This window comes from Nyctereutes procyonoides, unplaced genomic scaffold (genome assembly GCF_905146905.1).
Source record: "Nyctereutes procyonoides isolate TBG_1078 unplaced genomic scaffold, NYPRO_anot_genome, whole genome shotgun sequence".
NCBI classification, from domain to species: Eukaryota; Metazoa; Chordata; class Mammalia; order Carnivora; family Canidae; genus Nyctereutes; species Nyctereutes procyonoides.
In genome coordinates this window covers 7265001-7279814 of record NW_026575136.1, presented here as the reverse complement: position 1 = coordinate 7279814, position 14814 = coordinate 7265001, and the positions used below count along the sequence as shown (strand labels likewise).

At 38.1% G+C, this 14814-nt stretch overlaps 1 protein-coding gene across 9 annotated transcripts in view; it reads left to right on the top strand.

The window, feature by feature from the left end:
* LOC129495548 (glycosyltransferase-like domain-containing protein 1) overlaps window positions 1–14814 on the top strand; it is a 388336-nt gene that overhangs the window by 359345 nt on the left and 14177 nt on the right. For all 9 annotated transcript variants that reach the window (XM_055303172.1, XM_055303177.1, XM_055303178.1 and 6 more), the window contains one exon: window positions 555–664. In XM_055303172.1, the coding sequence (XP_055159147.1) occupies window positions 555–664 (110 nt within the window). The remainder of the gene's footprint in view (window positions 1–554; window positions 665–14814) is intronic.

Sequence of the window (14814 nt, the reverse complement as noted above, 5' to 3'; positions counted from 1 at the left end):
AATTATTTAAAATGAGAGATTAGTGAGAGAGTCTGTAATCTGGCTCCCTAAATTGTGCGTTCCTTGTGGGCACAAAAGGGCTCAGTAAATGTGAGAGGAAGGTATTCAGACCCACGAAAATGAAAAACATCTTTGGTACATTCTCATGATCAGTAGAGAATCGTCCTTTGAAGACTGGTCTTTTCTTTTGTTAAAAACCCGTGTTAAGTGGAAAATTAACCATTTTAGGAGAAAGGAAAATACACTAGACTTTCTATAGTCTAACCAAAAAAATGTGAAAAACAAGATAGATGTCTCCTTTAATAAAAGGCTGCAGAGTCTTAAGATTTCAATAGAACTGGGTTTTGATTCATGAGAGAGAAGTTACATTCATGAAATCACTCAATGCGGATGCTACAATTTAAGGTTATAGGGAGAAATCTCTGCTCCCATGCCAGAGGCTCCCTTAACTAGCAATAGACCAGGAAAGGAATTGATGCTGTGAAAAGTGAAAACATTGTTTCTAACACATACCCTAAGGTTTCACAAGTTATATTTTGTGTGTTTATTTCCAGGGAGCATGATAAAGATCCGGAGAGTTTTTTTAAGGTATTAATGCACCTTAAGGATTTAGGACTCAATTTCCACGTGTCTGTCCTTGGAGAAACCTTCACAGATGTCCCAGGTATCTCTTCTGAATTTTCTAACATGTAATTTTATAGATGACATAAGCTCTACAACTTAAGTATTAATCTCCATGTTTCCCTTTGTTAGAATAATCAAGATGAGCACTGTTAACCAAAAGATTATACGATGGCATTAAAGTGTGATTCAATTAAAAAAATACTTAAGTAAGCATTCTTTGATTTAAGTTGAGAACGTAAAGTCATCTCTTTTATCAAATATAGTTTATACAATGTAACTTGATGTAAATAAAATATATTGCTTTAGGCATCTTAACACTTAAGGAAAGTGGGAATTTGTAATTGGATATACAACCTCTCACCCCTGGGGTCACTGGTTTGAATCCTACTTGCATTGGTAATGGCTGAAATACATTACCATCTGTTAGGTGGACTGTGTAAAGCATTTTGGCATCAGACTGGTAATGTGGAGTAGCCTACAGTCCACATCTAGTTGTCATTGGCACGTGCCTTTTTTATTGAGTTGATGAAACACCAAAATCTGAAGCTGATGGCAGTAGAATCTTCTCATCTCATGCCAGATGGAGCCTTTTCAGAGCCATTTCCTTCACCCTCATCCTCAGCGGACATATTTGGGTCAGTAAGATGAGCATCCTGACCCCTTTCATAGACACTTAGTGTTCATATTATTTTCACTGAGGAATAATTGACATACAATGTTATATTAGTTATAATATTATACTAGTACAATAGTGATTTGACATTCCTATATGTTGCGGAAACAGTTACTACTATAAATCTAGTTACCATCTGTCACCTTCCAAAGTTAATACAGTATCATTGACTTTATCCCCCATGTTGTACATTGCATCCGCCATGACTTACTTATTTTGTAACTGCAAGGTTGTACCTCTTAAACCCCTTCATCCCTATCACCCTAACCCTCCTCCCCTCTAGCAACTGCCAAACTGTTCTCTGTATCTATGAATCTGGGGATTTTGTTTTGTTTTGTTTTGATTCCACATATAAATGAAATCATGCAATATTTGTCTTTCTCTATCCTATTTATTGCACTTAGCATAATGCCTTCGAAGTCTACCATGTTATTGCAGATGTCAAGATTTCATTTTTTATGGCTGAGTAGTATTCCAGTGTGTGTGTGTGTGTGTGTGTGTGTGTGTGTGTGTGTGTGTACGCGCGCGCACCACGTCTTCTTTATCCATTCATCTACCAATGGGCATTTAGATTATTTTCATATCTTGGTTATTGTACATGATGCTACAGTGAATATAGGAGCACATACATCTTTTCAAATTAGCATTTTTGTTCTCTTTGGATAAATACCCAGAAGTGGAAATTGCTGGATAATATATTGGTTCTATTTTTTTTTTATTTTTTGAGGAACTTCCATACTGTCTTCCATTGTAGCTCCACCAACTTACATTCCCACCAACAGTACCTGAGTGTTCTCTTTGCTGCACGTCCTAGCCAACATTTGTTACTTCTTGTCTTTCTGATAATAGCCATTCTGACATGTCTAAGGTGATATTTCATTGTGTTTTTGATTGGCATTTCCCTGATGCTTAGCATTTTTTCATGTGCCTAATAGTCATCTCTGTGTCTTCTTTGGAAAAAATGTCCACTTAGATCCTTTGCCATTCTTTAATTAGATTGTTTGGGTGTTTCTGTCATTAAACTGTACAAGTTCTTTATGTATTTTCAGTATTAACCCCTTATTGGATATATGACTTACAAATATCTTCTCACATTCATTGGTTGCCTTTCCATCTTGTTGATGGTTTCCTTTGCTGTGCAGAAGAAGCTTTGTAGTTTGATGCAGTCCCATTTGTTTATTTTTGTTTTTGTTTCCCTTGCCCCTTGAGTCAGAGCCAGAAAAAACTGTTAAGGCTGACATCAAGGAACTTACTGCCCACGTTTTCATCTCGGAGTATTATAACTTCAGGTCCCACATTTGAGTCTTTAGTCCATATTGGGTTAATTATTATGTGTGGTGTCATAAGACAGTGCTCCAGTTTTATTCTTGTGCAGGTAGCTGTCCAATTTTCTCAACACCAGTTGTTGAAGAGTCTTTTCTTTCTCCATTATATATTCTTGCCTCCTTTGTTATAAATTAGTTGACGAGATGTGTGTGGGTTTATTTCTGGACTCTGTATTCTGTTCTATTGGTCTATGTGTCTATTTTAATACTGATACCATGCTGCCTTGATTTCTATAGCTTTGAAGTATAGTTTGAAATCCAGGAGCATTATTCATCCAGCTTTGTTCTTCTTTTCCAAGATTATTTTGAGCATTATGTTCTTTTGTGGTTCCATATGCATTTTAGAATTATTTGCTCTAGTTTTGTGAAAAATGTCATTGGAATTTTGATAGGATTTGAACTGAATCTGGAGATTTCTTTGAGTAGTTATGGACATTTTAACAATGCTAATTCTCCTAATCCATGAGCATAGAATAACTTTCCATTTATTTGTATCTTCTTCAGTTTTTTCACCAATATAGTTTTCAGTCTACAGATTTATCACCCTCTTGGTAAATTTATTATTGGGTATTTTCTTCTTTTTGATGTGATTATAAATGGAATTGTTTTCTTAAATTCTATTTCTGATAGTTTGTTATTAGTGTATGAAAATGCAACAGATTTTTATACATTAGTTTTGTGTCCTGCATCTTTACTGAATTCATTTATTAGTTCTAACAGTTTTCAGTGGAGTCTTTAGAGTTTTCTATATGTAGTATAATGTCATTTGCAAATAGGAACAATTCTACTTCTTCTGGTCCAATTTGTATGACTTTTTATTTCTTTTTCTTTCCTAATTGCTGTGCCTAGCGCGTCTAGTACTATGTTGAATAAAAGCAGCTAGAATGAGCATTCTGGGTTTTTTTAAAATATTTATTTATTTATTCATGAGAGACACAGAGAGAGAGAGAGAGGCAGAGACACAGGCAGAAGGAAAAGCAGGCTCCCCACAGGGAGACCAATGTGGGACTTGATCCCGGATCCTGGGATCATGCCCTGAGCCGAAGGCAGATGCTCAACTGCTGAGCCACCCAGGTGTCCCTAGAATGAGCATTGTTTTCTTAATTCTGACCTTAGGCAATTTTTTTTTAAGATCTTATTTTTAAGCATTTCCACACACCAGTGTAGGGCTCAAACTCTCACACCCCTGAGATCAGGAGTCACATACTCTATTGACTGAGCCAGCCAGGCACCCTTGATTCTGATCTTAGAGGAAAAGCTATCTACTTTTTAGTTTTTGACTGTTGTGTATGATGTTAGATTTGGGTTTGTCATATATGGCTTCTATCATGATGAGGTACATTTCCTCTATACCCCTTTGTTAAGAGTTTTGTAAATGAATATTGAATTTTGTCAAATGCTTTTCTACATTTATTAAGGTGATCATATGATTTTTATTTTTCATTCTGTTGATGTAGTATATTACATTGAATGCTTTGCAGATGGAACTTACTTTGCATTACTGGAATAAATCCCACTTGATCATGGTCTATGATCCTTCTAATGTCTTATTGGATTCAGTTTGCTAATATTTTGTTGATAATTTTTACATCTATATTCATCAGGAATATTGGCCTATAATGTGTGTGTGTGTGCGTGTGTGTGTGTGTGTGTGTGTGTATTATCTTTCTCTGCTTTTGGTATCAGAGTAACGCTAATCTCACAGAATGAGTTCAGAAGCTTTGGTAGGAAGTATGATAGAATAGGACCAAAGTATGGAGGTTCTTGATAAACAAAGTAGATTAGGTAAAAGTAAAAAATAAGCAACCTAGATCATGAACAGGAAAGAAATGTGATAAAACTTGTATTTTAGGAAGCTTTATCTTTCAGTGGTATGTAGGCAGATTCACAGTAAGATACTACAGTGGTAATCCAAGTGTGATTCTTGAAGTGGTGGCTGAGAGATTAGTGAGAGGGATGTATGACAGAGATATTCTCGAAGAACCCACAGAAGAGAATTTGGAAGATGGATAGCTGTAGAGAGAAGGAAGAAAAATTCTGCTCATTTGCAGAGCTGGTGAGTTTTGTTTGTGGCAGCATGGAGGTGTTTGTGAATGGACTGGGAAGTGTCGCTGGAGGAAGTCCGTAAGCAGAAGGCTTCTTGGCTGGTTTCACTATTAGGTAGTTTTAAGCCACCACTACAGAAAAGACTAGGATTTTATTCATAGGGCTATGTTCTTGGGATCACAGTGTCCCTTCTCACACATTAACATTGAGCTACTTAGAGCAGGATGGAGGGTTAAAAGTGGGGTGGGGATCCCTAAGGGCCCAGATTCTAAGTGCTCAGTCGTTATAGATCTAATCTTATTACTCAACTGTGACTTGACTGTAGCATGTTGTTCTTACTGGCACTGTAGGAGGGGAATTCCACAGTGAACAAGACTCTGTCTCCACCTTTAGGGAACTCTGTTTGGGCAGACACTTCCATACCAGTAACAGGTACCTAATATGCTGTGAAATAAGTAGGGAATTCTGTAGAAGCCCATAGGAAGGGGTGTCATGTTATCTGTGGTATTTTTAGTCTCAACTGGGGCTCCTTCTCCTTTAGGTCTATCTCGATCATTCCAAATGTGAGTCACCTTTCTTCATGGCTACAGCACTTTACCTTGCACATGAGAAGGGTACAAGTTGTTGTATGGACAGATGAGCCCAGTAGCTTTCCAGCTTGTGTTCCTAGAAAGCCACCTTGCCCATCTTTAAAGTTTTCCTAACAGGCCATTCTGTGCATTTTCATGTTCTTATCATTGTTTGGTTTAACAAACACTTACATTGCACTCACAGTATCCCAGGCATTGTTCTGAGTGGTTTATAGATATTAACTCAAACTTCTCATAACAGTCTTGTTCATTATTCCTATCTCCATTTTTCTCAGGTGGTGAAACTGAGGCAAAGAGAAATTAAGTTAGGCCACATAGCTAGGTCATACTTTTCACCACTATGCTAATGGCTTTCTGAACCATTTCTCTAAATTGAAAGATTTTTTTTACCCCAACTCACTTTCCAGCACTTTACCAAAAGGTTACCTGGCAAGCATACATTTCTTCGCCTCTCTTCTGGATGCTACATTCGTGTATCTAAAACCCATACCATAAACCAACTTACATACTCTGTAGCATCAGCCAGAGTACATACTCTCATGCTATTAACATTTATAAGGAAGTTTTTTTTATAAATAATTGCAATAATAATTATACTATTAGTTGCTACTGTTTATTGACAGTTTGCTTCTTACTTGACCTTTGCCACGTGACTTACTATAATGTTCATGATTAGCCCAATGGAGTAGGCATTATTATTATCCCACTTGATAGGTAGAGAGACTGAGACTCTGAAGGCTTAAGTCATTTTGATTGCACTGCCTGTGAGTTAAACTTTTCTCTTTCACATACAAGCCTTGATGTATTGAAACCAAAAAAGGCTTAATATATGACTGTAGGACCACTTTATTAACCTTTTTTTTTTGCTTTATTTATTTATTTACTTACTTTTTAAATAGAGATAGACTTATATATAACATTGGGTAAGTCTAAGGTGTCCATCATGTTAATTTGATACATTTATGTATTATGATATGGTTACCACTATAGCTTTAGCTAACACCTCTATCGTGTCACATAATTATCATTTCTTTTTTATGACGAGAACATTTAAAATCTAGTCTCTTAGCAATTTTGAAGTATGTGATATAGTATTGTTGACTCTTATCACTGTGTTATGCATTAGATCTCCAGAATTTATTCTCTTTAGTTGTAAGTTTGTGCATTAATTTCTTTGTCTCCAACTTCCTTCTCCTTCTCTCTCCATAGACGTCTTGGGGAACTCTAGCATGATATTCATTCTAGTAAGTTTTACTGCCCTTTTGATGAAACAATCTCCCTTAAATTTCTTTTGAAAATGTTAAAACTATAATAGAACAACTTTGTAGAGTCTCCATGCTATTGATAATTTTAGACTGTGTTTATTATTTTCAAATTATACTATCATAAGGTTTTTCTAATATTTTTTTCTGAAGAAGTATGGTAGATTAAGATTTTAGTTTATAGATACATTGTCTATAGCTCTGTTGTGTCATCCTTTCATTTTACAAAAGTAGAGAGGTCTAGCACAATGACTCTTCCAGGCTCTCAGAGTTGGGCCCCGTGGGTGAGATAGGCAGGAGATAATGGCAAGGTGGGGAGTCAAACCAAGGAGTCACTCTCCTCATCCCTACTTGCTTCTATACGTATTCAATAAAGGCTTTATAAATATCTTACCTGTGCCAAACACTATGGTAGACATTTAGGATTGAAATGGTGAATAAAGCAGATGTGTTGTGATGTTTGCGACTTGTCATCCCATATCAGAGCTTTATTCATCACTTACTAGAAGATTCCTTAGAAACATCAAAACTATCATTCCTTAAACACTTAGCATGTGCCAGGTACTGTTCTAAGATCTTTATGCATTACCTCACTTACTCTTCACTATTGTGATTACCATTTTACTGCTGAGAAAAGTAAGACACGGGAGGTTAAGTCACTTGCCTGAAACCACCCATCCAGCCAATTATGAAACCGCATTTCAAACTGTGTCAGTTCCCCTCCAATACCATTGTATATTCTATGTGGAAGCCCACAGAATCATCTGTGTTTTAAAGATACCCCAAATAATATTTGGCATACATTTAGTGTTCAATAAATACTATTCGAATGAATGGAAGAATGAGTCTGGCAAAGAGAACAATACAATTTACATACCATATCAGGTATGTAGAAATCTACATAGAAACTCTTTTCAAGTACTGGCGAGTTAGTGACTGAAAATAGAGAACCCTAAGACTTAAGGAAGTTCTCAGTGGTCTTATAGGAGACCTTGATTTAATATAAATCTATTTTTCAGTCTTCTTCTCATCTTTCAGCTCTTAGATCAGTCTTATTTTTGACTACTAGTTTGCTAAACTAACAGACCACCTTAAAATCTCAATGGCTTGAAACATAAGATTCATTTCTTACTCACACTATTTATTTATTGCTGGTGGGCAATAGTGTTCTACTCATTATGGTCATTCAAGGACCCAGCCTTGCAGAGAGATCCAAGCAACCACCATCTCAAACACTGCCAGTTACCATGCCAGGTGGAAGAGAACGCTAGGAGATCCTCCCATTAACAATTTAGTGCTCTTTCCTAAAAGTGACATAAGTTTCCACTCAACACATTGGCCAGAACTTGTTGCAAGGCACTTGCAATAGGGGGGGGGGGGCAGGAAATGCAATCCTGAGTTGAGCCCAGAATGGGAAAGAACAGAAATATTTGATGAATATTTTGACCATTAATGACCACCATAACTCTTTAACATGCATCATGATCTGTGGCTCATCTGAGAGAAAACCAAGCCCATCCAAGATGTCTGACTTAACCTGAGTGAGTCTACCCCCAATGCGTAGAGAACTCCTAACAAATATTAGAATACTCCCCCACAGTCTTCTTGCTAGAGAACCTAGCTGGTGTCTGAAGACACATCTAGCTACCATGTACTGTAAGGCAGATCAGTATGAAGTAAAATTGGCCTCAGTGGGAATGGAGTGAATTATCAATTAGAGGTGACCTAGCATTTTGGAAAGGTTATGTAGTGTCAGACATGAGTAGTTTTGCCCTCTACCCCCAAGGGATATATGACAATGTCCAGAGACCTCTTAGTTGTTACAACTGCTGTAGGGTGATACTCACCAGTAGTGGTTATAGGCCAGGGATGCTGCTAAACATTCTACAACACACAGGACAGCCCCCACAACAAAGAATTATCCAACCTAAAATGTCAATAATGCCAAGATTGAGAGACTCTGATTTATAGGAATTGAAGTCAGAAGATCAAGTTTAGGCTGGGTCCTATAGCTTTCTCCATTAATGTCAGTTAATCCATCTATACAGAGGAGGAGATGGGAAAGAGAAATAACAATAAAACCACCTGCCCTACCCACTTCAGTGAGTTATAATGAGGATTTCAGCACAATTAATTTGGGGTAAAGTGCTTTCTTAACTACCAGGCAGATTTTGTTATAGAATTCATGGACTTCCCTTCAATATATGGAGGGAGTCTTTAATTTTGGATCCAAAGAAGACATTAATGATGCTAATCCTTAAAAGTTTATTTTTCACATTATTTTAATTATTTTTAATCCAGAAAATTGAAAGCTTATTCTGTTACATAAAACACCCATCAGACTCCATTTTACAAATGAACCAAAAAACCCAGAAGCCCTTCAATGCAAATCTTTTAGTTTTCACCAGCTCTCATGACAGGGTCACATTGTTAGCCTTTGATGGTTAAAACAAAAAAAAAAAAAAAAAGCAAATGCTTAAGATATCAAGTCAATGGAATGTGTTTGTGTACTTAATAATTTCCCACAAATGATAATTCTAAACAATTTTTTTTTTCTGTGAACAGCAAGCTCAGCAGGCTCTTCTTTCCCTACTGCAGACATGGTGGGAGAAGGAGTTTTAGCTTTAGACATTGAGGAACCAGAAAGTTTTCGAGGAAAGTAAAAACCTGAACTACAGTTTTGGCGGATAGAAATCCTTCTGGTTCACCTTTAATTTGAGGTTAAGAACAGTATGAGGGAAACTTCTGGTTAGTATCTGGCATGACAATGGTTATTACTGTGATCTTGGCATATTCTTGCTCCTTAGTTCTGGAGTCAAATGTTGGATGATTATATAACATTTCCCTCCCCTCTCATCTCCCTTTTCACTCCCAGCTGCAATCTCATTTTCAGAAGAGCAGCTACACTAAAGGGGGTGGGAGGAGAGATGTAGTAAAAAGTTTCTAAGAACGCAAATAGCTTATATCACATTAATATAAAGGTATAAAACTTCACTACAAGGCAAGTCTACAGAAGGAAAGCTTATAAATATGTGGATTGATTTTAAATTAACATATTATTACATATGAAATGAAAGAAATGTGCTGATAAAATTGAATAAACTCATTCTCTCTAGACCATACCATTATGCAAAACTTTCCTTCTCCTTTTCTTTTTTTTTTAAATGTTATTACTACCTACTTATTTCCTTAACACAGAATAATTTACTGAGTTCCTATCATGGTCTGACACCATATTTGGATGCCAACAGTAGAAGATGCGGTTCCTGCCCTCTAGAATCTTATTGTCTGGGAAGCAAAAATGTTTTTATAACTGTTTCATTCTACCATACCCTTGTTTAAATTGGAACATTTGCAAATAATTTTGAATATATTACTTGATAACCTTTACAGTAATGTAGTAGACACTCAACAAGTATTAGCATCCCAAACTTATAGCTGAGGAAAATGATTTATGTTGGCCTCACTTCAGTAGTATGGATCTGAGGTAGATTTTCAGTGGACAGAGCCACCTTCACATGTTTCTTATAAATAAGTATATAGTTACTTTCCCAAAAATATGAGTGGGGGAATCAGTTTCCCCAGAATATGATTTAAAACAGAAGTCATCTGTCTCTCCGTCCTTTGCTGAAGAAAAACAACAAAATATAATGGGAAAGTAAGGAAGGTTCTATAAATGTAGAAATATATGCTTCTGACAGGAAATAATAAATATTCCAATAAAAATGGCACTATCTCTTAAGATAACTTATGAATTTAACAAGATTCCAATAAAGATGCAAAAATATTACTTTATCTTTACAGAATACTTCTAAATTCATATAAAATAAATAAATGTGCAGAGTACCAAAGGATTCTCTAGTAAAGAAATAACAAAGGGAAACATGCCCTACCATATTCAGAACATGTACGGAGGGATAACTTTTAAAACAATACAGGGACGCCTGGGTGGCTCAGTGGTTGAGTGTCTGTCTTCGGCTCAGGGCGTGATCCCGGCCAGAGTCCCAAGATCGAGTCCCGTATCAGGCTCCCTGTGTGGAGCCTGCTTCTCCTCCCTCTTCCTGTGTCTCTGCCTCTCTCTGTGTGTCTCTCATGAATAAATACATAAAATCTTAAAAATAAAAAAATAAAACAATACTTCACAAATTCAAAAACATGAAAGTAGAATGATGGACAAAAATAGGGAATTCAGAAATAAACTCAATTTGTATATAAGTATCCAACAAACTTAGGATAACAAAAATTAATGTACTTATTCCAGCTCTAAAATATAATACTATTAGTGAAAGCAAGAAATTAGTAAACAAACAGCCAGTGCACCAAAAAAAAAAAAGTCATGGAAGAAATTAAGTATAGATTTTAAATATACACTATAGATAAAGGATTTACAGAAGCATCAACATATCGTAAGCACAGCAAATTACTGAACTCTTACTCTGTGCCCAGTGCAAGGCAGGGCTTTTACTTTGGTAGTCCATTTGAGTCCGGGGAAGACACGAGGGAAGACACAAGACACAAGTTAAGTTCAATAACTTGCCCAAAGTCACAGAGCTAATAGCAATGGAGATAATGATATCCAAAGAAATCAACCTTAAGTCAAGTTTCGGAGGAAAAAAAATCTAAGTTTACCAGTAACAAGTCAGTATAAATAGAGGGAATATGAGAGGGCAGTTGCATGGGCCCAAGAATAAAAGTAAAAGCATATCCTAATGAAGACAAGCCAGTTTATAGAGAAACGTCTGCATGTACGGTGATGGCAATGTAAGATATTTTTCCTGTATAAGTTACTGTTGCCTTTGTGTGACTGGATGATTCTGCATCAAAGAAAACATCCCACGGTAATGCATCCTATGCCTTGCCCTGCTTCCTGTTCCCTCTCTCCCAGTGGGTGCCCCTTAATCTTCTGGCCCCTTGAATCCCACAAAGCTTTCAGATTGATCTAAGGTGTCTGGACACTTTGGGTTCAATTTATGTACCTGCTGTTATAAGAGTTCTTTCTAAACCCAGACCATCCGAGAATAGAGTCACAGTAGTACAAGAATGATAGACATGTATCTCCTACATTTTCTGCAGGATTAACTGCAATTTCCTTTGTGACGAATGAAGTTCTTCAAACTTCAATCCCAATCGAATCCCTTATGAATTCCGGTTCATCTTTGCCATGCCCTGAATACGTCTGTGCATTTACCCACCTCTATGTCTGGTGTTACTTGCTGAAATTCCATGAAGGTGGTATTTCCTGGAGTATAGCTCCCAACACGTCTCTCAAGAAATTCTCCTCAAAAATTGTGACTGTGAAAACACGACTGGAGAAAAATGCTGTTTCATTTTCGTAAACAAGAGTCCTCAAAGTGTATGAGAAATGTGCACTTGGGGGAAGACTTAAGGAAATAGATTAATTAATTATGAATGGGAAAAGGTCAAGACATTCGATGAGCCAATAGGAAATTAGAAGCAGACCCTAATTTTAAAAGCCTGTACATGTATTTTTTTAAAGATTTTATTCATTTATTAATGAGAGACAGAGAGAGAGAGAGAGAGAGAGAGAGAGATAGAGAGAGGCAGAGGGAGAAGCAGGCTCCATGCAGGGAGCCCAACGTGGGACTCAATCCCGGGACTCCAGGCTCATGACCTGGGCGGAAGGCAGGCGCTAAACCATTGAGCCACCCGGGAGTCCCCTGTACATGTATTTTTAAAAAATATTTTATTCATTTATTCATGAGACACACACAGAGAGAGAGAGAGAGAGAGAGAGAGGCAGAGAGAGAAGCAGGATCCCTGCAGGGACCCCGATGTGGGACTCGATCCCAGGACCCTGGGATCACGACCTGAGCCAAAGGCAGACTCTCAACTCACTGAGCCACCCAAATGCCCCAAACACCTGTACATGTATATATGACAGAAGGTTGATAGATAGGGAGTCTTAGAATAGGGCTTGTGCACCTTGCTTTGGGATTTTATCCTTTTGAATTCTTGTAGTTGTAAATGGTCATGATTAGGAGTGTCATATGGTCAAAAAAAGATGTTCCCCAATAACAACAGTTGCTTGACGATGGCAGAAGGCCTGCCTGTTTTACAAATTCATGTGTCCCTGCAGTGTCTTATCAACCCAGGAGTCTCTTGACAGAAAACAGGATAGGGAGTGAGTATCTGGATCCAACTAGTGAGCTCTTCCGGCTATATCTCTCCTGGCCTAAACTGTTAGGTTTGTAAAATAGAAACCATTCCAGATATAAGTACGATGGAATAAATTCGATCCTGGAATGTAAAAGGCTCAGGGTCCCCTTACAGGTCTGCCACTGGTCAGCCTTGCCACATCTTTCAGCCTCTGTTTACTTATCCATAAAATAAAACCACTCAAAAAAGGGACCTTGGGATTAGGGTATGTCGCCTTTTTTTTTTTTTTAAGATTTTATGTATTTATTCATGAGAGAGGCAGAGACACAGGCAGAGGGAGAAGCAGGCTCCCTGCAGGAGCCCGATGCGGGACTCGACCCCAGGATCACGCCCTGAGCTGAAGGCAGACGCTCAACCACTGAGCCACCCAGGGATCCCATATGTCGACTTTTAAAATGAGGTGGATGTCCCACTCCTGAGGGAATTTCACATAGTGACATGTTCTGGGGGGAAAAAAATCTCATCTAGTGACACTTTTCTTATTGTGAAAACAAGTATAATAATTCTGCTTTTTCTTTTTTTTTTTTTTTAAAGATTGTATTTATTTATTCATGAGAGACACAGAGAGAGGGGCAGAGGGAGAAGCAGGCTCCATGCAGGGAGCCCCATGCGGGAGTTGATCTCCAGACCCCGGATCCCACCCTGAGCAGAAAGCAGACGCTCAACCGCTGAGCCACCCAGGCGTCCCATTATAATTCTGCTTTTTCAAAACATTTTTTATTCCTTATCATCCTGATATCTGTCTGTACACCCAGCCCCAACTCCCACCCTCACGCAGTTGAGAACCATCGATCGAGGCTGTCACAGTAGTTCCAGCCACCCTCATGGCTGACTGATGTTGCCCAGTGTTCCATCCTATAAGCCTTTGCTCACTTAAAAGCTTCGTGCATCTCGCCCTCCCTTTTCTCCTGCCCTTATCAAGTTAAGTAGAGGGTCATTGATCTGGATTTCTCAGTATGATGTCAACTACCCTCCTAGCCTTACTTCAGTCCTTACAGGAGTGTCCCCTGAAGGTAGCTCACATGTCCCTACTCCACCTGTCAAACTCCAGCCCATCTTCCGTGACTCCTCTCGCCCACTTTCCCTGACCTCTAAGACAGTTATGCTACCTCCCCTCTGTGAACATCCATGGGACTTCATTCATACTCAGCTACGTACTTGTCGAACTTCAGTAACTTAGAAGGTGCTTGAGGATGGTGACTGTATCTTACACAGCTTATTATGACCCAAAGATCCTAACAAAGCAACGTCTGCAAACGTTTCACTGTGATCCACACCAAGCTATATATTTACATTGTGACCTAGTGTACACATGTGTGTAGGCATATTTATAATTGAAACAAAGCTTTCGGGGCACCTGGGTGGCTCAGTTAGTTAAGCATCTGCCTTCGGCTCAGATCAAGATCCCAGGGTCCTAGTTTTTTTTTTTTTTTTTTAATTTATTTTTAATGACTGAAAGAAATCTAAAACAGCAGCTTCTGGAAGAACCACTTGTTCTTGCCGGTCTTGTACCTCTCCTCGAACTTGACCTTGGCCTCTCGTCGAGCCTTGCGTTTAAGAGCAGGGTCTCTGGAGACATCCTTGTTGAAGACAGTTTTGTCCAAGGGGATATCCACAGAGTACCTCGTGGGCATGAGGTTATTGTAGTTATAAACTTTCACAAAAGCCTTGATCTTTGACCTCTCGGCTATGGAGCCCCACCGCATCTGGCCCTCTGCTCAGTGGGGAGCCTGCTTCTCCTCTCCCTCTGCCTACCCCTCTGCCTACTTAGGCTCTCTCTCTCTCTCTCCCTGTCAAATAAATAAATAAAATCTTAAAAAAAGGAAAGAAAGCTTTCATACCATAACTCATATTCTTAGCGCCTTTGATGATGCACTCTGATACGTCGTTTCTTTTCTGTTCTGTTCATTTCTGCTCTAAATTGATTTGACGACCTTTAGTCACGGTTTTGAACAACAACATGATACAGCACATTGCGCACAGTAGGTGTACTATTATATGTTTCATTAAATTGACTGGCCTTTTGACAAGATTATTAGGGAAATATTACTGATCTGTGAATGTATTCAATTAACCCATTTTGATATGTTTATTTAGATGTTAATTTCACACAGAAA